The sequence below is a fragment of the Tachyglossus aculeatus genome, chromosome 24, assembly GCF_015852505.1.
Source record: "Tachyglossus aculeatus isolate mTacAcu1 chromosome 24, mTacAcu1.pri, whole genome shotgun sequence".
Taxonomy (NCBI): domain Eukaryota; kingdom Metazoa; phylum Chordata; class Mammalia; order Monotremata; family Tachyglossidae; genus Tachyglossus; species Tachyglossus aculeatus.
The window spans coordinates 11,865,115-11,892,649 of record NC_052089.1 but is presented as its reverse complement, the minus strand read 5'-3'; the positions used below and the strand labels follow the sequence as shown (position 1 = coordinate 11,892,649).

General features: G+C 47.9%; 2 protein-coding genes across 4 annotated transcripts in view; both read left to right on the top strand.

Moving 5' to 3' along the window:
* Window positions 1–20,522, top strand: part of COL8A1 (collagen type VIII alpha 1 chain) — a 131,223-nt gene extending 110,701 nt beyond the window's left edge. Inside the window, exons 3-5 of one of the 2 annotated variants that reach the window (XM_038766373.1) lie at window positions 14,609–14,912; window positions 16,965–18,852; window positions 20,385–20,522. In XM_038766373.1, coding sequence (XP_038622301.1) covers window positions 14,612–14,912; window positions 16,965–18,852; window positions 20,385–20,400 — 2,205 coding nt within the window. In that variant the 5' untranslated portion in view covers window positions 14,609–14,611 and the 3' untranslated portion in view covers window positions 20,401–20,522. Of the gene's footprint in view, window positions 1–14,608; window positions 14,913–16,964; window positions 19,068–20,384 lie in introns of those variants that run through there. The other variant, XM_038766371.1, reaches the window with a different exon arrangement.
* Window positions 20,523–22,462: 1,940 nt separating this feature from the next.
* CMSS1 (cms1 ribosomal small subunit homolog) overlaps window positions 22,463–27,535 on the top strand; it is a 263,733-nt gene continuing 258,660 nt past the window's right edge. For both annotated transcript variants that reach the window (XM_038766081.1, XM_038766080.1), the window contains exon 1: window positions 22,463–22,608. In XM_038766081.1, coding sequence (XP_038622009.1) covers window positions 22,539–22,608 — 70 coding nt within the window. In that variant the 5' untranslated portion in view covers window positions 22,463–22,538. The remainder of the gene's footprint in view (window positions 22,609–27,535) is intronic.

Here is a 27,535-nt window from a genome sequence, read left to right as displayed (position 1 = left end):
CTCCCGCCTTGCCTCCTTCCCTTCCCCATGGCGCTTGTATGTATGTATATGTTTGTATGTATTTATTACTCTATTTATTTTACTAGTACATATCTATTCTCTTTATTTTATTTTGTTGATATGTTTTGTTTTGTTCTCTGTCACCCCCTTCTAGACTGTGAGCCCAATGATGAGTAGGGACCGTCTCTATGTGTTGCCAAATTGTACTTCCCAAGCACTTAGTACTGTGCTCTGCACACAGTAAGCGCTCAATGAATACGATTGATTGATTGATTGATTTAAATGTGATTGAGACAGCCTTCCTAAAAGGACTGAACAATTGTGTACTCTATGAGTCCACACTTGTTCGCAGAAAACTCAATACATGATAATGTTTTCCTTTTAATGTGCTTCAGTTCCAGTTGCCTGTGACTCCCAGGCCCATGCTCTATCCCCATGCAGCAGACAAATGGCAGCAAAGCTTGTGACTCCCAGGTCCGTGCCCTAACCCTATGCAGCAGACAAATGGCAGCAAACCTCCTGACTCCCAGGCCCGTGCCCTGACCCCATGCCATACTGCTTATCTGTCGATGGTTATCGATTGATCAGTGCCCTGCACTGAGCACTAAGCAAATACCATTGTTTGATCTATTGATTGATTGACTGTGGGAGCTAAATCCTTCCCACCAAAAGCAGGATTGGAAGGAGGGCAATGGCCTATATCAATCAATCAATCGTATTTATTGAGCGCTTACTGTGTGCAGGGCACTGTACTAAGCGCTTGGGAAGTACAAGTTGGCAAAATATAGAGACAGTCCCTCCCCAACAGCGGGCTCAGAGTCTAAAAGGGGGAGACAGAGAACAAAGCTAAACATACCAACGAAATAAAATGAATAGAATAGATATGTACAAGTAAAATCAATAGAGTAATAAATATGTATAAACATATATACATGCATACAGGTGCTGTGGGGAAGGGAAGGAGGCAAGACGGTGGGGATGGAAAGGGGGACGAGGTGGAGAGGAAGGAGGGGGCTCAGTCTGGGAAGGCCTCCTTATTATTTTTATTATTTGTATGCTAGGCACTTACCACGTGCCAGGCACCATTCTAAGGGCTGGGGTGGAAACCAGCAAATTGGGTTGGACCCTCTCCCTGTCCCACGGGGGGCTCACGGTCCCCATCCCCATTTTGCAGATGAGGGGACTGAGGCACAGAGGAGTTAAGTGACTCACCCAAGGTCATGTAGCAGACAAATGGCAGCAAACCTTGTGACTCCCAGGCCCGTGCCCTGTCCCCATGCAGTAGACAAATGGCAGCAAACCTCGTGACTCCCAGGCCCGTGCCCTGTCCCCATACAGCAGACAAATGGCAGCAAACCTTGTGACTCCCAAGTCCGTGCCCTAACCCTATGCAGCAGACAAATGGCAGCAAACCTCCTGACTCCCAGGCCCGTGCCCTAACCCCATGCCATACTGCTTATCTGTCGATGGTTATCGATTGATCTCTGCTTTGTACTGAGCGCTCGCTTGCTTTGTGGAAAGCCCCGCACAAAACGCTCGGGAGGGTACACTCCAACAGAGTTGGTAGATGCGACCCCTGCCCACAAGGAGTTTAGAGGAGGAGTTGGGCGTTAAAAACAGATTATTGGATTGGTTCCATTACACCCCCCAGACAAACGTTTTTAGTCAATGCCTGCCAATGACAAAGTCAGAAATCATCTTTAGGAGCCGTGAAGATGGAGCCATCTAGTCTCGGCTGGCTACCGCTTCAGCAGAACCCTTTCATTTTGGCCTCATGATGGCTTCTGTTTAGTTACTCGGTTTTATAAAGAAAAATTGGATCTCGCACCTGCAGTATTGGGGAACATCCAGCTCCTCCATTTTACTCGCTTTTAACCCACTACACATCCGCCATACCCGCCCTGGCCTGGAATGCCCCCCCTCCCCACATCTGCCAAGCTAGCTCGCTTTCTCCTTCAAGGCCCTACTGAGAGCTCACCTCCTCTAGGAGGACTTCCCAGACTGAGCCCCCTCCTTCCTCTCCCCCTCCTCCCCCTCTCCATCCCTCCTGCCTTGCCTCCTTCCCTTCCCCACAGCGCCTGTATGTATGTATATGTTTGTACGTATTTATTACTCTGTTTATTTTACTTGTACATATCTATTCCATTTATTTTATTTTGTTGATATGTTTTGTTTTGTTCTCTGTCACCCCCTTCTAGAATGTGAGCCCCCTGTTGGGTAGGGACCGTCTCTATGTGTTGCCAACTTGTACTTCCCAAGTGCATAGTACAGTGCTCTGCACACTGTAAGCGCTCAATAAATACGATTGATTGATTGATTGATTTAAATGTGATTGAGACGGCCTTCCTAAAAGGATTGAACAATTGTGTACCTTATGAGTCCACACTTGTTTGCAGAAAACTCAATACACGATCATGTTTTCCTTTTAATGTGCTTCAGTTCCATCAGATGACGTTTAGAAAGCATATTTTAAATGTGATTGATACAGCCTTCCTGAAAGGATTGAACAATTGTGTACCCTATGAGTCCACACTTGTTCGCAGAAAACTCAATACACGATCATGTTTTCCTTTTAATGTGCTTCAGTTCCAGTTCCTTGTGACTCCCAGGCCCGTGCTCTATCCCCATGCAGCAGACAAATGGCATCAAACCTTGTGACTCCCAGGTCCGTACCCTAACCCTATGCAGCAGACAAATGGCAGCAAACCTTGTGACTCCCAGGTCCGTACCGTAACCCTATGCAGCAGACAAATGGCAGCAAACCTCTTGACTCCCAGGCCCATGCCCTGACCCCATGCCACACTGCTTATCTGTCGATGGTTATCGATTGATCTCTGCTATGTACTGAACGCTCGCTTTGTGGAGAGCCCCGCACAAAACGCTCGGGAGGGTACACTCCAACAGAGTTGGTAGATGGGACCCCTGCCCACAAGGAGTTTAGAGGAGGAGTTGGGCGTTAAAAACAGATTATTGGATTGGTTTCGTCACACCCCCCAGACAAACATTTTTAGTCAATGCCTGCCAATGACAAAGTCAGAAATCATCTTTAGGAGCCGTGAAGATGGAGCCATCTAGTCTCGGCTGGCTACCGCTTCAGCAGAACCCTTTCATTTTGGCCTCATGATGGCTTCTGCTTAGTTACTCGGTTTTATGAAGAAAAATTGGATCTTGCACCTGCAGTATTGGGGTACATCCAGCTCCTCCATTTTACTCGCTTTTGACCTGCTACACATCCGCCATACACCCCCTGGCCTGGAATTCCCCCCCCTCCCCACATCTGCCAAGCTAGCTCTCTTCCTCCCTTCAAGGCCCTACTGAGAGCTCACCTCATCCAGGAGGCCTTCCCAGACTGAGCCCCCTCCTTCCTCTCCCCCTCTTCCCCCTCTCCATCCCTCTCCCCTTGCCTCCTTCCCTTCCCCACGGCGCCTGTATGTATGTATATGTTTTTATGTATTTATTACTCTATTTATTTTACTAGTACATATCTATTCTCTTTATTTTATTTTGTTGATATGTTTTGTTTTGTTCTCTGTCACCCCCTCCTAGACTGTGAGCCCACTGTTGGTAGGGACCATCTCTATGTGTTGCCAAATTGTACTTCCCAAGCGCTTAGTACTGTGCTCTGCACACAGTAAGCACTCAATAAATATGATTGATTGATTGATTGATTGATTTAAATGTGATTGAGACAGCCTTCCTAAAAGGATTGAACAATTGTGTACCCTATGAGTCCAAACTTGTTTGCAGAAAACTCAATACACGATCATGTTTTCCTTTTAATGTGCTTCAGTTCCAGTTCCTTGTGACTCCCAGGCCCATGCTCTATCCCCATGCAGCAGACAAATGGCAGCAAACCTTGTGACTCCCAGGTCCGTACCGTAACCCTATGCAGCAGACAAATGGCAGCAAACCTCCTGATTCCCAGGCCCGTGCCCTGACCCCATGCCATACTGCTTATCTGTCGATGGTTATCGATTGATCTCTGCTATGTACTGAGCGCTCGCTGACTTTGTGGAGAGCCCCGCACAAAACGCTCGGGAGGGTACACTCCAACAGAGTTGGTAGATGGGACCCCTGCCCACAAGGAGTTTAGAGGAGGAGTTGGGTGTTAAAAACAGATTATTGGATTGGTTTCATTACACCCCCCAGACAAACGTTTTTAGTCAGTGCCTGCCAATGACAAAGTAAGAACTCATCTTTAGGAGGAATTAAGATGGATCCATCTAGTCTCGGCTGGCTACTGCTTCAGCAGAACCCTTTCATTTTGGCCTCATGATGGCTTCTGCTTAGTTACTCGGTTTTATGAAGAAAAATTGGATCTCGCACCTGCAGTATTGGGGAACATCCAGCTGCTCCATTTTACTCGCTTTTGACCTGCTACACATCCGCCATACACCCCCTGGCCTGGAATGCCCCCCCTCCCCACATCTGCCAAGCTAGCTCTCTTCCTCCCTTCAAGGCCCTACTGAGAGCTCACCTCCTCCAGGAGGCCTTCCCAGACTGAGCCCCCTCCTTCCTCTCCCCCTCCTCCCGCTCTCCATCCCTCCAGCCTTACCTCCTTCCCTTCCCCACGGCACCTGTATGTATGTATATGTTTGTATGAATTTATTACTCTATTTATTTTACTTGTACATATCTATTCTCTTTATTTTATTTTGTTGAAACGTTTTGTTTTGTTCTCTGTCACCCCCTTCTAGACTGTGAGCCCACTGTTGGGTAGGGACCGTCTCTATGTGTTACCAAATTGTACTTCCCAAGCGCTTAGTACTGTGCTCTGCACACAGTAAGCACTCAATAAATACAATTGATTGATTGATTGATTGATTGATTTAAATGTGGTTAAGACAGCCTTCCAAAAAGGACTGAACAATTGTGTACCCTATGAGTCCACACTTGTTCTCAGAAAACTCAATACATGATAATGTTTTCCTTTTAATGTGCTTCAGTTCCAGTTGCTTGTGACTCCCAGGCCCGTGCTCTATCCCCATGCAGCAGACAAATGGCAGCAAACCTTGTGACTCCCAGGTCCGTGCCCTAACCCTATGCAGCAGACAAATGGCAGCAAACCTCCTGACTCCCAGGCCCATGCCCTGACCCCATGCCATACTGCTTATCTGTCGATGGTTATCGATTGATCAGTGCCCTGCACTGAGCACTAAGTAAATACCAGTGTTTGATCTATTGATTGATTGACTGTGGGAGCTAAATCCTTCCCACCAAAAGCAGGATTGGAAGGAGGGCAATGGCCTATAACAATCAATCAATCAGTCAATCAATCAATCATATTTATTGAGTGCTTACTGTGTGCAGAGCACTGTACTAAGTGCTTGGGAAGTACAAGTTGGCAACATATAGAGACAGTCCCTACCCAACAGCGGGCTCACAGTCTAAAAGGGGGAGACAGAGAACAAAACTAAACATACCAACGAAATAAAATGAATAGAATAGATATGTACAAGTAAAATCAATAGAGTAATAAATATGTATAAACATATATACATGCATACAGGTGCTGTGGGGAAGGGAAGGAGGCAAGACGGTGGGGATGGAGAGGGGGACGAGGGGGAGAGGAAGGAGGGGGCTCAGTCTGGGAAGGCCTCCTTATTATTTTTATTATTTGTTTGCTAGGCACTTACACGTGCCAGGCACCATTCTAAGGGCTGGGGTGGAAACCAGCAAATTGGGTTGGACCCTCTCCCTGTCCCACGGGGGGCTCACGGTCCCCATCCCCATTTTGCAGATGAGGAGACTGAGGCACAGAGGAGTTAAGTGACTCACCCAAGGTCATGTAGCAGACAAATGGCAGCAAACCTTGTGACTCCCAGGCCCGTGCCCTGTCCCCATACAGCAGACAAATGGCAGCAAACCTTGTGACTCCCAGGTCCGTGCCCTAACCCTATGCAGCAGACAAATGGCAGCAAACCTTGTGACTCCCAGGCCCGTGCCCTAACCCCATGCCATACTGCTTATCTGTCGACGGTTATCGATTGATCTCTGCTATGTACTGAGCGCTCAAGCGCTTAGTACAGTGCTCTGCACATAGTAAGCGCTCAATAAATACGATTGATTGATTGATTGATTTGTGGAGAGCCGTGTACAAAACGCTCGGGAGGGTACACTCCAACAGAGTTGGTAGATGGGACCCCTGCCCACAAGGAGTTTAGAGGAGGAGTTGGGCGTTGAAAACAGATTATTGGATTGGTTTCATCACACCCCACAGACAAACGTTTTCAGTCAATGCCTGCCAATGACAAAGTCAGAAATCATCTTTAGGAGGCGTGAAGATGGAGCCATCTAGTCTCGGCTTGCTACCGCTTCAGCAGAACCCTTTAATTTTAGCCTCATGATGGCTTCTGCTTAGTTACTCGGTTTTATGAAGAAAAATTGGATCTCGCACCTGCAGTATTGGGGAACATCCAGCTCCTCCATTTTACTCGCTTTTGACCCGCTAGACATCCACCATACACCCCCTGGCCTGGAATGCCCCCCCTCCCCACATCCGCCAAGCTAGCTCTCTTCCTCCCTTCAAGGCCCTACTGAGAGCTCACCTCCTCCAGGAGGCCTTCCCAGACTGAGCCCCCTCCTTCCTCTCCCCCTCCTCCCACTCTCCAACCCTCCCGCCTTGCCTCCTTCCCTTCCCCACAGCGCCTGTATGTATGTATATGTTTGTATGTATTTATTACTCTATTTATTTATTTTACTTGTACATATCTATTCTCTTTATTTTATTTTGTTGATATGTTTTGTTTTGTTCTCTGTCACCCCCTTCTAGACTGTGAGCCCACTGTTAGGTAGGGACCGTCTGTATGTGTTGCCAAATTGTACTTCCCAAGCGCTTAGTACTGTGCTCTGCACACAGTAAGCGCTCAATAAATACGATTGATTGATTGATTGATTTAAATGTGATTGAGACAGCCTTCCTAAAAGGATTGAACAATTGTGTACCCTATGAGTCCACACTTGTTTGCAGAAAACTCAATACACGATCATGTTTTCCTTTTAATGTGCTTCAGTTCCATCAGACGACGTTTAGAAAGCATATTTTAAACGTGATTGATACAGCCTTCCTAAAAGGATTGAACAATTGTGGACCCTATGAGTCCACACTTGTTCGCAGAAAACTCAATACACGATAATGTTTTCCTTTTAATGTGCTTCAGTTCCAGTTGCTTGTGACTCCCAGGCCCGTGCTCTATCCCCATGCAGCAGACAAATGGCAGAAAACCTTGTGACTCCCAGGCCCGTGCCCTATCCCCATGCAGCAGACAAATGGCATTCATTCATTCATTCAATTGTATTTATTGAGTACTTACTGTGTGCAGAGCACTGTACTAAGCGGTTGGGTAGTACAAGTTGGCAACCTATGATGAAAGAGAGATGTAGCTGAAACTAGAGAGGGACAAAAATCGGAATACTTCAGAGGCATCTATTACTGGAATAATAACAATAATAATGATGATGGCATTTATTAAGTACTCAGTATGTGCGAAGCATTGCTCTAAGCGCTGGGGGAGATACAAGGTAATCAAGTTGTCCCACGTGGGGCTCACAGACTTAAGCCCCTTTTTCCAGATGAGGGAACTGAGGCCCGAAGAAGTGAAGTGACTTGCCCAAAGCCACACAGCTGACAAGCGGCGGGGCTGGGATTCTAACCCATGACCACCAGCTCCAAAGCCTGGGCTCGTTCCACTGAGCCACGCTGCTTCTCAATACGGTACTTGAAAATTCTGCTGATAGGGACGTCTTATTCATTCATTCAATCGTATTAATTGAGCGCTTACTGTGTGCAGAGCACTGTACTAAGCGCTTGGAAAGTACAAGTTGGCAACATATAGAGACGGTCCCTACTCAACAGCGTGCTCACAGGCTAGAAGGGGGAGACAGACAACAAAACAAAACATATTAACAAAAGAAAACAAATACAATAAATACGTACAAGTAAAATAGGGTAATAGATACGTACAAACATATGAGGTGGCCCCTTGACCAGTCGACGGCTAGACTGTCTCCATTCTGGGACGTGAGTGCTGCTGCGGCTGCTTTTGTGGTTGGCGTATTTAATTTTAAACGTTCACTGTGGTGCTTTTTACGCACTTACTATGTGCCAAGCACGGTCCTAAGCACCGGGGTAGATAGCAGATAATCAGGTCCCACGGTCCAAGTAGGAGGAAGAACTCCCAGCCTCCTCTGCCTCGGCTCCCGCCCCCGAATCCCGTGGCTCCAACCTTGTGACTCCCAGGCCCGTGTCCTGTTCCCATGAAGCAGACAAATGTCAGCAAACCTCCTGACTCCCAGGCCCATGCCCTAACCCCATGCCATGCTGCTTATCTGTCGATGGTTATCGATTAATCTCCGTGAAGATGGAGCCATCTAGTCTCGGCTGGCTACCGCTTCAGCAGAACCCTTTAATTTTGGCCTTATGATGGCTTCTGCTTAGTTACTCGGTTTTATGAAGAAAAATTGGATCTCACACCTGCAGTATTGGGGAACATCCAGCTCCTCCATTTTACTCGCTTTTGACCCGCTACACATCCACCATACACCCCCTGGCCTGGAATGCCCCCCTACCCACATCCGCCAAGCTAGCTCTCTTCCTCCCTTCAAGGCCCTACTGAGAGCTCACCTCCTCCAGGAGGCCTTCCCAGACTGAGCCCCCTCCTTCCTCTCCCCCTCCTCCCCCCCATCCCTCCCGCCTTGCCTCCTTCCATTCCCCACAGCGCCTGTACGTATGTATATATGTTTGTACATATTTATTACTCTATTTATTTTACTTGTACATATCTATTATCTTTATTTTATTTTGTTGATATGTTTCATTTTGTTCTCTGTCACCCCCTTCTAGACTGTGAGCCCACTGTTGGGTAGGGACCATCTCTATGTGTTGCCAACTTGTACTTCCCAAGCGCTTAGTACTGTGCTCTGCACACAGTAAGCGCTCAATAAATGCGATTGATTGAATGATTGATTGATTTAAATGTGATTGAGACACCCTTCCTAAAAGGATTGAACAATTGTGTACCTTATGAGTCCACACTTGTTTGCAGAAAACTCAATACACGATCATGGTTTCGTTTTAATGTGCTTCAGTTCCATCAGACGACGTTTAGAAAGCACATTTTAAATGTGATTGAGACAGCCTTCCTAAAAGGATTGAACAATTGTGTACCTTATGAGTCCATACTTGTTCGCAGAAAACTCAGTACACGATCATGGTTTCCTTTTAATGTGCTTCAGTTCCAGTTCCTTGTGACTCCCAGGCCCGTGCTCTATCCCCATGCAGCAGACAAATGGCAGCAAACCTTGTGACTCCCAGGTCCGTACCCTAACCCTATGCAGCAGACAAATGGCAGCAAACCTCCTGACTCCCAGGCCTGTGCCCTAACCCCATGCCATACTGCTTATCTGTCGATGGTTATCAACTGATCTCTGCTATGTACTGAGTGCTCGCTTACTTTGTGGAGAGCCCCGCACAAAACGCTCGGGAGGGTACACTCCAACAGAGTTGGTAGATGGGACCCCTGCCCACAAGGAGTTTAGAGGAGGAGTTGGGCGTTAAAAACAGATTATTGGATTGGTTTCGTCACACCCCACAGACAAACGTTTTTAGTCAGTGCCTGCCAATGATAAAGTAAGAAATTATCTTTAGGAGCTGTGAAGATGGAGCCATCTAGTCTCGGCTGGCTACCACTTCAGCAGAACCCTTTCATTTTGGCCTCATGATGGCTTCTGCTTAGTTACTCGGTTTTATGAAGAAAAATTGGATCTCGCACCTGCAGTATTGGGGAACATCCAGCTCCTCCTCCATTTTACTCGCTTTTGACCCACTACACATCCGCCATATACCCCCTGGCCTGGCATGCCCCCCCTCCCCACATCCGCCAAGCTAGTTCTCTTCCTCCCTTCAATTCCCTACTGAGAGCTCACCTCTTCCAGGAGGCCTTCCCAGACTAAGCCCCCTCCTTCCTCTCCCCCTCCTCCCCCTCTCCGTCCCTCCCACCTTGCCTCCTGCCCTTCCCCACAGCGCCTGTATGTATGTATATGTTTGTATATATTTATTACTCTATTTATTTTACTTGTACATATCTATTATCTTCATTTTATTTTGTTGATTTGTTTTGTTTTGTTCTCTGTCACCCCCTTCTAGACTGTGAGCCCAATGTTGAGTAGGGACCGTCTCTATGTGTTGCCAAATTGTACTTCCCAAGCCCTTAGTACTGTGCTCTGCACACAGTAAGCACTCAATAAAAATAGATTGATTGATTGATTTAAATGTGATTGAGACAGCCTTCCTAAAAGGATTGATTGAACAATTGTGTACCCTATGAGTCCACACTTGTTTGCAGGAAACTCAATACACGATCATGTTTTCCTTTTAATATGCTTCAGTTCCATTTGCTTGTGACTCCCAGGCCCGTGCTGTATCCCCATGCAGCAGACAAATGGCAGCAAACCTTGTGACTCCCAGGTCCGTGCCCTAACCCTATGCAGCAGACAAATGGCAGCAAACCTCCTGACTCCCCAGCCCGTGCCCTAACCCCATGCCATACTGCTTATCTTTCGATGGTTATCGATTGATCTCTGCTATGTACTGAGCGCTCGCTTGCTTTGTGGAGAGCCCTGCACAAAACGCTCAGGAGGGTACACTCCAACAGAGTTGGTAGATGGGAGATGGGACCCCTGCCCACAAGGACTTTAGAGGAGGAGTTGGGCGTTCAAAACAGATTATTGGATTGGTTTCGTCACACCCCACAGACAAACGTTTTCAGTCAATGCCTGACAATGACAAAGTCAGAAATCATCTTTAGGAGGCATGAAGATGGAGCCATCTAGTTTCGGCTGGCTACCGCTTCAGCAGAACCCTTTCATTTTGGCCTCACGATGGCTTCTGCTTAGTTACTCGGTTTTATGAAGAAAAATTGGATCTCGCACCTGCAGTATTGGGGAACATCCAGCTCCCCAATTTTACTCGCTTTTGACCCGCTACACATCCGCCATACACCCCCTGGCCTGGAATGCCCCCCCCCCCCGCCCACATCCGCCAAGCTAGCTCTCTTCCTCCCTTCAAGGCCCTACTGAGAGCTCACCTCCTCCAGGAGACCTTCCCAGACTGAGCCCTCTCCTTCCTCTCCCCCTCCTCCCCCTCTCCATCCCTCCCACCTTGCCTCCTTCCCTTCCCCACGGCGCCTGTATGTATGTATATGTTTGTATGTATTTATTACTCTATTCATTTTAATTGTACATATCTAGTCTATTTTATTTTGTTGATATGTTTTGTTTTGTTCTCTGTCACCCCCTTCTTGACTGTGAGCCCACTGTTGAGTAGGGACCGTCCCTATGTGTTGCCAAATTGTACTTCCCAAGCGCTTAGTACTGTGCTCTGCACACAGTAAGCACTCAATAAATATGATTGATTGATTGATTGATTGATTTAAATGTGATTGAGACAGCCTTCCTAAAAGGATTGAACAATTGTGTACCCTGTGAGTCCACACTTGTTTGCAGAAAACTCAATACACGATCATGTTTTCCTTTAAGGTGCTTCAGTTCCATCAGACGACATTTAGAAAGCATATTTTAAACATGATTGATACAGCCTTCCTAAAAGGATTGAACAATTGTGTACCCTATGAGTCCACACTTGTTCGCAGAAAACTCAATACACGATCATGTTTTCCTTTTAATGTGCTTCAGTTCCAGTTGCTTGTGACTCCCAGGCCCGTACTCTGTCCCCATGCAGCAGACAAATGGCAGCAAAGCTTGTGACTCCCAGGTCCATGCCCTAACCCTATGCAGCAGACAAATGGGAGCAAACCTCCTGACTCCCCGGCCCGTGCCCTAACCCCATGCCATACTGCTTATCTGACAATGGTTATCGATTGATCTCTGCTATGTACTGAGCGCTCGCTTGCTTTGTGGAGAGCCCCATACAGAACGCTCGGGAGGGTACACTCCAGCAGAGTTGGTAGATGGGACCCCTGCCCAAAAGGAGTTTAGAGGAGGAGTTGGGCGTTCAAAACAGATTATTGGATTGGTTTCGTCACACCCCACAGACAAATGTTTGAAGTCAGTGCCTGCCAATGACAAAGTAAGAAATCGTCTTTAGGAGCCGTGAAGATGGAGCCATGTAGTCTCGGCTGGCTACCACTTCAGCAGAACCCTTTCATTTTGGCCTCATGATGGCTTCTGCTTAGTTACTCGGTTTTATGAAGAAAAATTGGATCTCGCACCTGCAGTATTGGGGAACATCCAGCTCCTCCATTTTACTCGCTTTTGACCCGCTACACATCTGCCATACACCCCCTGGCCTGGAATGCCCCCCCTCCCCACATCCGCCAAGCTAGCTCTCTTCCTCCCTTCAAGGCCCTACTGAGAGCTCACCTCCTCCAGGAGGCCTTCCCAGACTGAGCCCCCTCCTTCCTCTCCCCCTCCTCCCCCTCTCCATCCCTCCTGCCTTGCCTCCTTCCCTTCCCCACAGTGCCTGTATGTATGTATATATGTTTGTACATATTTATTGCTCTGTTTATTTATTTTACTTGTACATATCTATTCTCTTTATTTTATTTTGTTGAAACGTTTTGTTTTGTTCTCTGTCACCCCCTTCTAGACTGTGAGCCCACTGTTGGGTAGGGACCGTCTCTATGTGTTGCCAAGTTGTACTTCCCAAGCGCTTAGTACAGTGCTCTGCACACAGTAAGCACTCAATAAATATGATTGATTGATTGATTTAAATGTGATTGAGACAGCCTTCCTAAAAGGATTGAACAATTGTGTTCCCTATGAGTCCACACTTGTTCGCAGAAAACTCAATACACGATCATGTTTTCCTTTTAATGTGCTTCAGTTCCATCAGACGACTTTTAGAAAGCACATTTTAAATGTGAGATTGTCAGCCTTCCTAAAAGGATTGAACAATTGTGTACCTTATGAGTCCACACTTGTTCACAGAAAACTCAATACACGATCATGGTTTCCTTTTAATGTGCTTCAGTTCCATCAGAAGAAGTTTAGAAAGCACATTTTAAATGTGAGATTGTCAGCCTTCCTAAAAGGATTGAACAATTGTGTACCTTATTTGCCATCTAGTGGGCACTCAGGGGAGTTGCATTGAAATGAATATTTTGCTCTAGCTTTCACCCAACATCATTCATTCAATCGTATTTAGTGAGCGCTTACCGTGTGCAGAGCACTGTACTAAGCGCTTGGGAATTACAAGTTGGGAACATAGAGAGACGGTCCCTACCCAACAGTGGGCTCACAGTCTAGAAGGAGTCACAGCAAAAATTGGCACACCATAATTCTCAGCATTGCCATAGCACTTTGCAGACAGAAAAGAGTAAATCCCTCCCTCTCGAATTCTTTCCCAACAAAAGCACTGTAGGACTGACCTTGATTTGTTAGTCACAGTTAGATCTGGGGAAACGACCTTAACGCAAATAACAGATGACCAGTCCCAGGAACCAAGGAACCTCCCCCCGATCCAAATGTCCCTCCAGGTTTATTTTAAAGAAGTTTTAATTGGACGCTTCTTCTGCAGTTAATGCTGAGCGCTCTGTAGCCCGTTAATCATCATCATCATCATCATCATCAATCGTATTTATTGAGCGCTTACTGTGTGCAGAGCACTGTACTAATCTTTCCTGCTTTCTGTGAAGGAAAAGATGTAGCATGATGACAATTCCCCAGCCAGTTTGTGATAGGATTCTAACATTTGGTTCACATTTAAGAGAAGCAGTGTGGCCTAGTGGATAGAGCATAGGCCTGATTATTATTCTATTATTATTATTAATCCCAGCTCTGCCACTTGTCTGCTGTGTGACCTTGGGCAAGTTACTAACCTCTCTGTGCCTCAGTTTCCTCATCTGTCACATGGGGATTGAATCCTACTCCTTCCTACCTAGACTATGAGCCCCATGCAGAACAGGGACTTTGTCTAAGCCGATAACCTTATATCTGCACCGGTACTTAGAACAGTACTTGGCACATAGTAAGCGCTTAACAACTTAGAACAGTACTTGGCACATAGTAAGCGCTTAACAACTATAATAATAATAATTTAAGGCCAATACTTCTTGTTATGAATGATATAAAACAATGAAGAGACTATAGTTTACCACAGGATCCTGATGGATTCCTCTTCTACCGGTCCTTGCCCTGATAATAATGGTGGTATTTGTTAAGTGCTTACTATGTGCAAAGCACTGTTCTAAGCTCTGGGGGGGATACAGGGTGATCAGGTTGTCCTACGTGGGGCTCACAGTCTTAATCCCCATTTTACAGATGTTTCTTCTCTACCATCCTTCCCGAAGCCTGTATGCTCTCCCTTTACCCCTGAGGCCTTAGCAGCTGAGGAACCTAAATTTCCCCCTTGGCATCAGTCTCCATCTGTAAAGTCTCCCTCAACTCTAGACTGAACAGTCCATAATCTACAGTCCTCTAGACTCTATTTCCTTGAGGGCAGGAAACAGGTCTATGAACTCAGTTATATGGAGATCTCCCAAGCACTTAGCACACAGTTGATGGATCAACCCTGACTTCTCGCCCATAGGCTCCTCAAATCTTTGACCCTTCGGGTGTTTGTGACATTTGCATTTTCCTTTTTCCCTTCCAGGTGATGGCTGGGCCGCTTGCCCCTCTTTGGCTGCTGGGAGTGGCGGTCACCATTTACCTGGGCTCCATCAGAGGCGTCCAAGGTGGGGCCTACTATGGGATCAAGCAGCTGCCCCCGCAGATGCCACCGTACCAGCCCTTGGGACAAGTACCTCACATGCCTTTGGGCAAAGATGGTCTTCCCCTGGGCAAAGAGGTGCCCCCTATGCAATATGGCAAAGAGTACCCGCACATCCCCCAGTATATGAAGGAGATGCCGCCCGTGCCGAGGATGGGCAAGGACTCTGCTGCCAAGAAAAATAAAGGTAAATCCAACACAACCCCGCCTCCTGTCCCCGTCCCCGCCTCCACCTCTGGCCCTGCACTGGGTGGAGCTGCCAGGCTCGGGTATCGACGGGAATTGGGATGCCAACCCGGGGGCAGAGGGGAGAAGGAAGGTGGATTTAGGGAGTGCACCCTTGTAGCCATTGACTCCGGACCATCCCCCTGCCCCGGCTCCCTTCTACTCTTCCTGGTTGGGACTGATTCTTACTGCACCGGCTGTTGGAAGTAGACATTCCAGAGGAGTGGAAGGGAGCTCTTCTTAGCCTGTTGACATTACCCCTGACCTATTGGGCTCACAAGAGAGATTATGGCCGTGCACGTAAGTTCATCTCTAGGAACGGGAACAGAGCAAAGCCTCTAACGCTGCATGTGCATCTTTTGCCCTTAATCCATGTGATGAAGGTGGCCATCGAACTTCTACCGTTCTATCTCCACCCCAGAGTTAGCCCCCACCCACCCCCCTAAAAAATATGCCTCGGAAGGCGGTAACCCCAGGCCCTGAAGGCCATTGTCCGCTGTGGGGTTCCAGCTATGGGCTGAAGCTATTGTTTTCACCCACATGTGGGTAGGTTGGGCTAAGATCGTAAACTCCTTGAGGGCAGGGATCATGTACAATAATTCTATTGGGCTCTCCAAGTACTTAGGACAGTGAACTGCACACAGTAGGCGCTCAGTAAATAGTATCGATTGCTTATTTGACTAGACTCGCAGCCTCGCACATCCCAGGACTCTGACTAGACCAGAGAGCCTCTGAATTGGGCTGCAAGGCCCTAAAGTTGCTCTGGCTCTTCGATGAAGCCTCTCTGCCCCTTCTGACCCCTATCTTCCTATCAGCCCTGCACGCAAAATGAAAAATTGGCCCCCGTGTTTATCACTATTTTAGGGCCTTTCCAATAGCCGAGATTGAAAAGGGCAGATAAGAAAATGTATCAGATAAGCTGGAAAAGTTTCACCCTGATAAGTTAGGTAAGAGCCCCGGCATTAGATCACTGTGTAATGTAGCCCTGCTAGCAGCATGTCGCTACGGGTCGGAAACGACTCGACGGCATAAGACAAGACAAGGCAGCATATGTATCCTCTTGGTAGGGTGGCCATTTATCAGCTTTTATACCAGACAATCCAATTTTCAACTGGTCTATCCCCTGACCAGGTCACATGTGGCACTGGTGCCTTTATGACCGATATTTTTTTATTTTTTATTCAATGTCCAGCTTCCCGTCGCTCTCGGCTGCTGCCACTGAGTTGGCAGCGTGGCCTGGTGGAAAAAGCGTGGGGTTGGGAGTCAGAGAACCTGGATTCTAATTCCGGTCTGTTTTGTGACCTTGGGCAAGTCACTTAACTTCACTGTGCCTCAATTTCCTCATATGTAAAATGGGGATTCTGCTCTCCTTCTGAATTGGACACTGTGAGCCCCATGTGGGACAGGGACTGCGTCCAATCTGATAAGCTTGTATCCAGCACTCAGTACAGTACCTGACACATAATTAGCGCTTACCAAATACGATTACAAAAAAAAAAACTTTGGAGGCTCAGATGGGGGAGACCAAGTTGAATGGGGCCCCGAGGGAAATGCCGCAGCTCTGAAGGAAGTCCCGGAAGGAACAAGGATTCCCCTGGAGAAATACCCAATGGGCACAAAATGGCATTATTCGTTCATTCATTCAATCGTATTTATTGAGTGGTTACTGTGTGCAGAGCACTGTACTAAGCACTTGGGAAGTACAGTTCAGCATCCTCGGAGAAAACGGAACTAGGGAGGGTGGGAATGGCGTTGTGAGGAGAGGAGAAATAGAAGAAAGGTCATTTAACCACATAATTTTGATATTATGTTGTGGGCATGCCCCCCCGTAGCGGATCTGACACCACCTTGAGTGACATCTCCTGGCTCGGGGATCAATGGGGGCCTTCGGTGGCCAGCAGACCTACCCATCGCAGCTATGTCCACGGGAGGGGAGCTGAAGGAAGTGACCCGGCCACCTTGGCGACATCTCGGTTGACGGCTGTCTTTGTGTTCATCTTTTTCTTTCAAATAGAAATCCCGCTGGCCAGCCTGAGAGGGGAACAAGGCCCGCGGGGCGAGCCTGGGCCGAGAGGGCCCCCGGGGCCCCCGGGGTTACCAGGCCATGGGATGCCTGGGATCAAAGGAAAGCCTGGACTGCAAGGCTACCCCGGGATTGGCAAGCCAGGTATGCCCGGGATGCCCGGGAAGCCTGGCGGCATGGGACTGCCGGGGATCAAGGGTGACCTCGGGCCGAAGGGCGAGGTAGGGCCCATGGGGATCCCGGGCCCTCAGGGCCCCCCGGGGCCTCACGGCCTCCCTGGCATAGGAAAGCCGGGCGGTCAGGGGTTGCCGGGGCAACCGGGGCCCAAGGGGGAACCGGGCCCAAAAGGGCAGCCAGGCCTCCCGGGCCTCCAAGGCCTGAAAGGGGAGAAAGGGATTGGCATGCCGGGCTTACCGGGACTCAAGGGCCCTCCCGGGTTACCGGGACAGCCTGGGCCAGTGGGCCTCCCGGGGATGGGCAAACCGGGAATTACCGGCTTCCCGGGGCCCCAGGGGCCTCTGGGGAAACCTGGGATTCAGGGCGAGCCCGGCCCACAGGGCCCCGTTGGGGTCCCTGGGATCCAGGGTCCGCCCGGCGTGCCTGGGCTGGGGAAGCCGGGCCAAGATGGAATCCCCGGCCAACCGGGATTCCCCGGTGGGAAGGGGGAGCAGGGCCTGCCCGGCCTGCCTGGGCCCCCCGGCATGCCGGGGATGGGCAAGCCAGGTTTCCCTGGGCTGAAAGGTGACCGGGGCATGGGGGGAGTTCCTGGGGCCCTGGGGCCCAGGGGAGAGAAGGGCCCCGTGGGCGCTCCAGGCCTGGGCGGGCCTCCGGGTGAACCGGGCCCGCCGGGGATTCCCGGTCCCATGGGGCCTCCGGGGGTCACTGGTTTCCCGGGCCCCAAGGGAGAGGGTGGTGCTGTTGGGCTGCCGGGGCCGATGGGCCCCAAGGGGGAGCCGGGCCTGCAGGGCTTTCCAGGGAAACCGGGCTTCTTGGGAGAGGTAGGACCCCCGGGCATGAGAGGCCTGCCGGGCCCCACCGGGCCCAAAGGGGAAGCCGGATACAAGGGGCTGCCAGGCCTGCCGGGGGTCCCCGGTGTGATCGGCCCCAAGGGGCAGCCGGGACCCCCGGGGGACCAGGGACTGCAGGGACCCATCGGCATCCCCGGGATCGGGGGAGCCAGCGGCCCCATCGGACCTCCCGGCCTACCGGGGCCTAAGGGCGAACCGGGCAGGCCCGGGGCCCCAGGGTTTCCCGGGATGGGGAAGCCCGGCCTGGCGGGACTGCACGGCCCTCCGGGCAAGCCGGGTGCTCTCGGGCCCCAAGGTCAGCCCGGTCTCCCGGGCCCGCCCGGCCCGCCTGGACCCCCGGGCCCGCCGGCCTTGGAGGGGCCTCCCACCCCGCCGGCCGTCGGCCAGTATTTGCCAGAGGTGCAGCCGGGCCTCGAAGGGGCGAAGCCCCCTTACGCCTATGGGGGCAAGAAGGGGAAGAACGGAGGCCAGGCCTACCAAGTGCCCGCCTTCACGGCCGAGCTGACCACGCCCTTCCCGCCCGTCGGCGCCCCCGTCAAGTTTGACAAACTGCTCTACAACGGCAGGCAGAACTACAACCCCCAGACGGGCATCTTCACCTGCGAGGTGCCGGGGGTCTACTATTTCGCCTACCATGTCCACTGCAAAGGGGGCAGCGTGTGGGTCGCCTTATTCAAGAACAACGAGCCTATGATGTACACCTACGACGAATACAAGAAGGGCTTCCTGGATCAGGCATCAGGGAGCGCCGTGCTGCAGCTCAGGCCCGGAGACCAGGTCTATATCCAGATGCCTTCAGAACAGGCCGCCGGACTCTACGCGGGCCAATACGTCCATTCCTCTTTTTCAGGGTATTTATTGTATCCCATGTAGAGATGAATACACCCTCCGGCCTCTCTCCCCCCCCGCCCCTGACCCCTAGGAGTAGATAAAAGAACAAGTTAAACATCACTATGAAAGGAGCCAAACAAGTAGCCGCTTCTAAGAGTTTATGCCGTTGAAAAGTTGTATCGGGTGACGGTTTGGACCGTGGTGTACAAAAATAATAAAAGAAAAGGCAAGTTTTGATGTTCTGCCCCACTTATCATTGAAAATGGTGGAACTGACCAAATTTGGATCAAGTTTGCCGCAGTCTTTTCCCCCAGAGTATCATCTTAACAGATGTTGGACATATGTTTCCACGATACCACTCCTCCTTATGAGCCGGTCCGAATATTTCAGCCTGAGAGCTCAGCTCAAACGCATGTCACTCGCTACTGTTTTCTTAACCAAATGGCCCCAAAATGAACTTCCAAAGTGGGAAAGAAAACTACTTGGGAATTCAGAGTGCAATCGATCAGTCAATCAGTGGTATTTCTTAAGCACTTACTGTGTGCAGGGCACTGTACTAAGTGCTTGGGAGATGAAAATGCCGCAGAATTCATAGGCACATTCCCTGTCCACAGGGATCTTACAATCTAGAGTAATGGCCTATGTCCAACGTGGGTGGCTTTTTTGAGCTAATCTGTACCAGGAACAAAAAGAGCATCACCCTGGCTGAAAGGGTCCAGGCCCGTTACTATAGCAGTGCCATTTTATTCATGCTGTCATTTGAAAAGGACTGAACAGACACGAATCAATTACCCCAGGCTAACTCTCCCACTCCCAGCTAAATGTCAAAGCCCAAACTTTGATTTGCAGGTCGGACAGACCTCTGGCCTAATATCCTTGTGTCTAACCTGCCAAATAATGAATCTGGTGGGGATGTTGCCTGATCATCTGATGGATTCTGGTGGAATGGAGAATGATGATCCGTGTTTTTAAACAGGGGTGTGTCATTTATCTTAGAACCAAGGGAGAGAGCTGGGTGTCAAGTGTCCGCTCACTTATGAAATGGCACCTATCTCTTTTACATTCACCACGGAGGGAGCAGAAATCTCATCTCTGGCTGCCAAAAAGATTCCGATTGGCCAAAGAATCCAACTCCAAACATTAGGCGCATTACCAATTTGCCTCAACGAATGTAACAGCAGACTTATAACTGGCGGAGGGTCGGCCGGGGGAAGCAAAGTCTATGCAAGATACTGTGTGTTCAACTATGGTGCTAATCTCAGAGCTAAATGAATTACTCCACTTCACTTTAACAGGAGTCTTAAGTCAGTTATTTTTATGTCTATTCCTCTTTTTGACTGTCACAGTATCCCAAGAATGTAAAAAGAAAAGCTCGTCTGTTCTCATGTCTAAGTCTTGTGAAACTCCTTATTTAATTCCAAACTAGAATCATTCTTATGAAAGTGGACTAAACTGGCATTACCATTATTTAAGTACAGATTTTAATGCAGTTCTTTGTCCCCTAGTGGGCTGCATCAATTTATAGTAGCATCTAATCTCAAATCATTTACAGAGCGTGGTGGGCGTGAACAGACTGGTAACTTCATCGAGTTTCCATGATGGATTTGAGACTCATCAATAGCAAATCATTTTTGTATTTAAATCTTTGTACTGATTGGAGAAAAAATACCTTATTAAATATCTTTAAAAGTATTGCTCTTCTCTTTTTTCACCCCATGCAAGCAACACTTCCGAGAATTCCGTGTCCTATGCGATGAATTATGCGACAGTCGTTGAATTAATGGGTATTTGAAAATTTATCTACTGTATGCTTTTATCAGTCAATCGATCGATCAATCAAGGGCATCCCCCAAATAGGTAAAATCCAGATTTTAGCATGACCTCTCTGGCTGTGGGACTGGGTGGTAGAAATAGCAGCAGCAGCCCAGGTAGCTGTCTTCACCTCCTTACCTATCACAAAGCCAAACGCAGCCTCCTTCTTAATAATAATAGTAGTAATAATACTACTAATAATATTTGTTAAGTGCCTACTGCCACACACTGTTCTGTTGACCACTGCTTGGGCTCAAGGTTGTGACAAGAAAATCTCAACTGTAACTCAATAATAGAATGTGCAAGTATACATAATAATGAAGAATGGATCACTTTGTGCATTGCTCTAAATTCACGAAAACAGGATGTGCAAGCATATGTAATAATGAAGAATGGATCACTTTAAATGTTCTCATAGAATTTGAGGGGCACATAGAGCAAAATTGCTACAAGGATTTGGCACCCAATTTGCCATGAGGTTCCATTCAAAATCTAGAGATGGACATCACAAAACATTAAAAAAATGTAATAGACCTAAACTCACACTATAAAAATATCTGTAGAAGTACAATATAGATTTGTTCTTTGGCTTCAAATATGCTGCTACTGACAAAACATTAAAAAAATGTAACAGACCTAAACTCACACTATAAAAATATCTAAGTACAATATAGATTTGTTCTTTGGCTTCAAATATGCTGCTACTGACAAAACATTAAAAAAAGTAATAGACCTAAACTCATACTATAGAAATATCTGTAGAAGTACAATATAGATTTGTTCTTTGGCTTCAAATATGCTGCTGCTGACAATATTTTATCAGTATGTGAGATTGCTAAGAACAATGCAAAATTGACAATTCATTTTGTGTCAGTTTAGATGTAATAATAATAATAATGGCATTTATTAAGCGCTTACTATGTGCAAAGCACTGTTCTAAGCACTGGGGAGGTTGCAAATATATATGTACACAAGTATTTATGTACATACAGTAATTTCCCCAGCAATGCATGTTTTCACTACATGTTTGGGACAAAACACTCTTGGAAAAATAGCTGTAGCAGTAAGTAATTTACCAAGTGCTTATTGTGTGCAGAACACTGTATTAAGTGCTGGAAAAGAGTATACAGGTGGAAATTAGGCTTGGACCCAATATCTCGAGGGGCTCATAGTTCATGAACAGGGAATGTGTTTCCAAAAGTTATGTCAGTCTGGATAAAAGGTGATGCAATGTAGGAAAAAAAAAAACCCAGTTGTAAACATATGCACACTAGTGGTCATGACACAAATGAATGAATGGATGGATGGATGGATGAATGAATGACAGCTGGCCACGCTGCTTCTCCACGTGGCCGCACCCGCCCCGCCTGCGGTTTCCCTGACAACGGCGCCTCCCGCGGCGGTTTGAAACTGAAAGGCGAGGGGGGCGGGGCCAACCTGAGCATAACCTCCCTTTCCCTCCTCTCCGGCACTTTCGACACCGCCGCTTCACCCCTGCGGGACCCTGGGCCTCCCCTTAAATTCTTCCCCTCCCAGGACAACGATAATAAGGGAGAGATCCCTCGTTTCGGTGGGTTTCCCGGGTGATTTCGGTTTCTACGGATGCGTTCCCCGGTGTTTCTAGCGCCGAAAGTGCGGACGGCGGAACACAGCGAGAGGGAGGGGCGGGAGGAAAGAGGGCGGGGTGGGAAAGGCGCCCTCTGATTGGACGGCGGTTGCCTGGGCGTCATCGGGGGGAGGCGGACGCTGAAGAATCAGACGCCGCTGGGGAGGCCGCCGTGGAGTGCGCATGCGCGGTTCGGGACCGGAGAGCAAGAAGAAGAAGAGGAGGAGGAGGAGGAGGAAGAAGAAGAAGAAGAAGAAGAAGAAGAAGAAGAAGAAAACCGGTTCAGAGATGGCAGACGAACTCGGAGATCGGTGGTGGGAGATCCAACCTGCAGGACCGGCCGACACCAGCAGCCCAGGTAGCAGTCTCCTCCTTATTTATAATAATAATAATAATAATAATAATAATAATAATGGTATTTATTAAGCGCCTACTATGTGCCAAGCACTGTTCTAAGCGCTGGGAGGGATGCAAGGTTGTCCCACGTGGAGCTCACAAGCTTCCTCCCCATCTTACAGAGGAGGGAACTGAGGGCCAGAGATGTCAAGTGAATAATAATAACGATGGTATTTGTTAAGTGCTTGCTATAATAATAATAATAATGGTATGTGTTAAGCGCTTACTATGTGCCAAGCACTGTTCTAAGCGCTGGGAGGGATACAAGGTGATCAGGTTGTCCCACGTGGGGCTCACAAGCTTTATCCCCATTTTACAGAGGAGGGAACTGAGGGCCAGAGATGTTAAGTGAATAATAATAATGATGGTATTTGTTAAGCGTTTACCATAAAAATGGCATTTGTTAAGCGCTTACTATATGTAAAGCACTGTTCTAAGCGCTGGGAGGGATACGAGGTGATCAGGTTGACCCACGTGGGGCTCACAAGCTTCATCCCAATTTTACAGAGGAGGGAACTGAGGGCCAGAGATGTCAAGTGAATAATAATAACGATGGTATTTGTTAAGTGCTTGCTATAATAATAATAATAATGGTGTTTGTTAAGCGCTTATTATGTGCCAAGCACTGTTCTAAGCGCTGGGAGGGATACAAGGTGATCAGGTTGTCCCACGTGGGGCTCACAAGCTTCATCCCCATTTTACAGAGGAGGGAACTGAGGCTTATAGATGTTGTCAATAATAATAATGATGGTATTTGTTAAGCGCTTACTATAATAATGGCATTTGTTAAGGGCTTACTATGTGAAAAGCACTGTTCTTAGCGCCGGGGGCGGGGATACAAGGTGATCAGGTTGTCCCACGTGGAGCTCACAGTCTTAGTCCCCATTTTACAGATGAGGGAACTGAGGCCCAGAGAAGTTAAGTGATTTGTCCAAAATCACATAGCTGACAATTGGCAGAGTCGGGATTTGAATCCATGACCTCTGACTCCCAAGCCCGTGCTCTTTCCACTGAGCCACGCTGCTTCTCTACTATGTGAGAAGCACTGTTCTAAGTGCTGGGGGAGATACAAGGTGATCAGGTTGTCCCACGTGGAGCTCACAGTCTTAGTCCCCATTTTCCAGATGAGGTCATAGAGGACCAGAGAAGTGAAGTGATTTGCCCAAGGTCACACAGCTGACAAGTGGCGGAGCTGGGATTAATAATAAAAAAATAATAATGATGATGGGATTTCTTAAGCGTTTACTATGTGCCAAGCACTGTTTTAAACCCTGGGGTAGGTAGAAGGTTGTCCCATGTGGGGCTCACAGTCTTAGTCCCCATTTGACAGATGTGGTCACTGAGGCCCAGAGGAGTGAAGTGACTTGCCCAAAATCACACAGTTGACAAATTACGGAGCTCGGATTTGAACCCACGGCCTCCGACTCCCAAGCCCGGGCTCTTTCCACTGAGCCACGCTGCTTAATCACCTGTTATGTGCCAGGCACTGTTATAAACTCTGGGGTAGAGCAGAAGCGTGGCTCAGTGGCAAGAGCCCAGGCTTGGGCTTCAAAGGCTGTGAGTTCTAATCCCGACTTTGCCACTTGTCTGCTGTGTGTTCTTGGGCAAGTTGCTTCACTTCTCTGGGCCTCAGTTCCCTAATCTGGAAAATGGGGATTAAGATTGGGAGCCCCTTGTGGGACAACCTCATTATGCTGTATCTCCCGCAGTCCTTAGAACTGTGCTTGGCACTTAGTAAGCGCTTAACAAATACCATTATTATTATTATAAGAGCTTAACAAATACCATCACTACAGGGTTTTTTTTGTTACGTTTTGTAAACAAACAGAACAAAACTTTTGGTTTTTTTGTCTGTCTCCCCCCTTCTAGACTGTAAACCTGTCGTGGGCAGGGATTGTCTCTATTTGTTGCCAAACTGTACTTTCCAAGCGCTTAGCACAGTGCTCTCCACACAGTAAGCGCTCAGTAACTACGATTGAATGAGTGAATGAACAAAATGTGGATTAAGACTGTGAACCCCACGTGGGACAACCTGATGACCTCGTGTCTCTCCCAGTGCTTATGTGTGCTTGGCACATAGTAGACACTTAACACATACCATCATTAGTATTACTAGGGGAAGCAGCACAGGCTTGGGAGTCAGAGGATGTGGGTTCTAATCCCGGTTCCACCACTTGTCTGCTCTGTGACTTTGGGCAAGTCACTTAACTTCTCTGTGCCTCCGTTACCTCATCTGGAAAACGGGGATTAAGGGTGTGAGCCCCACGTGGGACAACCAGATTACCTTGTAGCTACTCCAGCGCTTAGAACGAGGCTTGGCACATAGTAAGGGCTTAACAAATACCATTATTATTATTTAAAGCTAATCAGGTTGGACACAGTCCCCGTCCCACATGGGGCTCACAGTCTTAATCCCCATTTTACGGATGAGGGACCTGAGGCCCAGAGAAGTGAAGTGACTTGTCCAAGGTCACCCAGCAGACAAGTGGAAGAACTGCCCTGCAGGTATCGCCCAAAGAATATATATTTGGCTGGTCCTGACAGTAGGGGTTGAAGAAAAAGCTGGGACTTTGTACCTGAAGATGAGTGACCATATGATCCCTCAAGATACTAATACATCTGCAGTGTCCGGTCAGCAGTCAGGACCTCTTAATATTTCGTTCAAGTGGGCTGTTTTAGGAATAGCAGTGTCAATCATTTGCAGTCGTCACTTACATAACCAACCATCTCAAATTGCTTCCCTCCCCATCACGTCCCCTTTTCTCCACTTTTGAGCACGTCTTTAAATTGCATTTGTGCTAGCCCGTTGTTGGGTAGGGATTGTCCCCATCTGTTGCCGATTTGTACATTCCAAGCGCTTAGTACAGTGCTGTGCACACAGTAAGCGCTCAATAAATGCGATTGAATGAATGAATTTGTGATTTATTGCAGGGCTTTGCATAGTTTTAGGAAGAGATGTATGAAATAATGCCAGTTCATGCCGAGATCCGGAAACCTGTATGCATTCATCCTACTCAAGCAAATGGAACCCGTGTCCCCTTTGAGCTTACTAGAAGCTTTTTCACTTAAGGAATAACTGCTGTGAATGAGAATCAGGAAGTTGATGGAAGTTCATAGTGGGGTAAGCAGTTTAAGGTAGAACCAGGATTAGGAGGGGCAGAGGTATTTTTAATGGCATTTTTAAGTGCTTACTGTGATCCAGGGACTGTACTGTGTCCACTAGGGCACACTGCTTCAATTAAAAGATGTTATTGAAAACTTGGCTATGCAGATAAGTGTGGCCAGACATATGGGTAAAAATGAAGTTTACTGTACATGTCTTAGCTTCTGGGTGGCTATTTCATGATGAGCATTTTCTGCCACATTCAGTGGCTTAGTACTCTGCCCTGCTGAAATCTGTCTTGGCGGGGGTGGACATGGACACTACAGTTTGGTCACTTATCGCTTTTTCCTAGTTTGCGTTGGGGTTTTACGAGGAAAGCGTGGACAGAAATGTGACCTCAGGAGCACGAGTCCTAGGCCCAAGGCTTTCTAGTTCACGTAGTCAAGAAGGCCTCAGCCCTTTCAGGATTCCCTCAGTGTTCACTCCTCGCACAGCTAGGAAAACAGAAATAGCTCGAGGTTAGATCTGGCACCTTCTGAACGAGTGATTGTCTTAACCGCCTTGAACGTTGCGTTTGGAATGATCAGTGGGTTTGAGAGAGAAGCCAGGGAACCATTTGGGAAACTGATCATCGTCAAGCTCTTTGCCCCAGAAGTTGGTCTCCAGCCACTGATCTTGCAAGTGAGAAAATGAAACTTTATTCTCCCAGCCCTGCTATTTTGTTCCCAGACGGTTTGCTTGTACCTCCTCAGTAATGGTTGTTCATCCTCACCTGCCTCTGATTTTTTTCAGTACAGCTGTTTCCACAAGATTATGTAAAGCGAGGAGAAGAACCGCGCTCTGATCATGTTTTCCATTCTCTTCTGGTTTTTCTTGTTATTGCAAGAGATTGGTAAATCCCATCATTGTCTCTCAAGCTTTTCTATTTCTTTGTTGAAGGATTAGCAACTCTTGGCTGAGAAAATTCCATGGTTTGGACAGATAATAGCTCAGGTGATTAGGGAGCCGTTACTTCTGTTGGTACTAATTCATCAGAGGGCTCTGTTGCCAAATAATATATGTCCAGAAGTGTTACATGTGCTGTGTTTGAACTCAGTGCATTGTTTCAGTGGAATTAGGATTTAGCCTATTTTTATTGACTCGATTCTGGCAAGTTCTTCCTGTTGGAGTTAAAACTTCACTGTTAAGGTGAGCTCCTTGTGGGCAGGGAACGTGTCAGCCAATGCTACTATAGTGTTCTCTTCCAGGCACCTGGTACAGTGCCTGGCACACAGTAAGTGCTCAGTAGATACCATTAATTGATCAGTTGATTTCACTTAGTATTGATATGACATCCTTACCAACTCGATCCTCTTTTTAAGCATTTACCCTATTTTCCTCCAAGAATTGAGACCATTCAAGAGAATTTACGTTCTCAGATTCCTTCGCTTGGAGGGGGCCGTTCTGAGTTCAGTGAAAACATCACTGCTGAGCACCATGAAGGTTTCTCGTAGAGCTGTAACACAAAGGTAGCATTTTTGCAAAACCGTGCCTTTAGGTGTTCTTCCTTTTGACGCGGTGCACATGCATACGAGTGGTTTCTTTGATATGTGGCATGCCTAGTTCATACATGTTGTCGGAATAATGTTCCCTCAGTCCCTAACCACAATCTATCCAAAACATGCACTAAAGCATGCGTTGTGGAAAACTGAGTGTATTTGAAAAGTGTTTTATTATTGGAGGCAGTATACCGTCCTCTTTTATGGCAAATAGAAGAGCATAAAATGAAAATGAATGTCTTCATCAC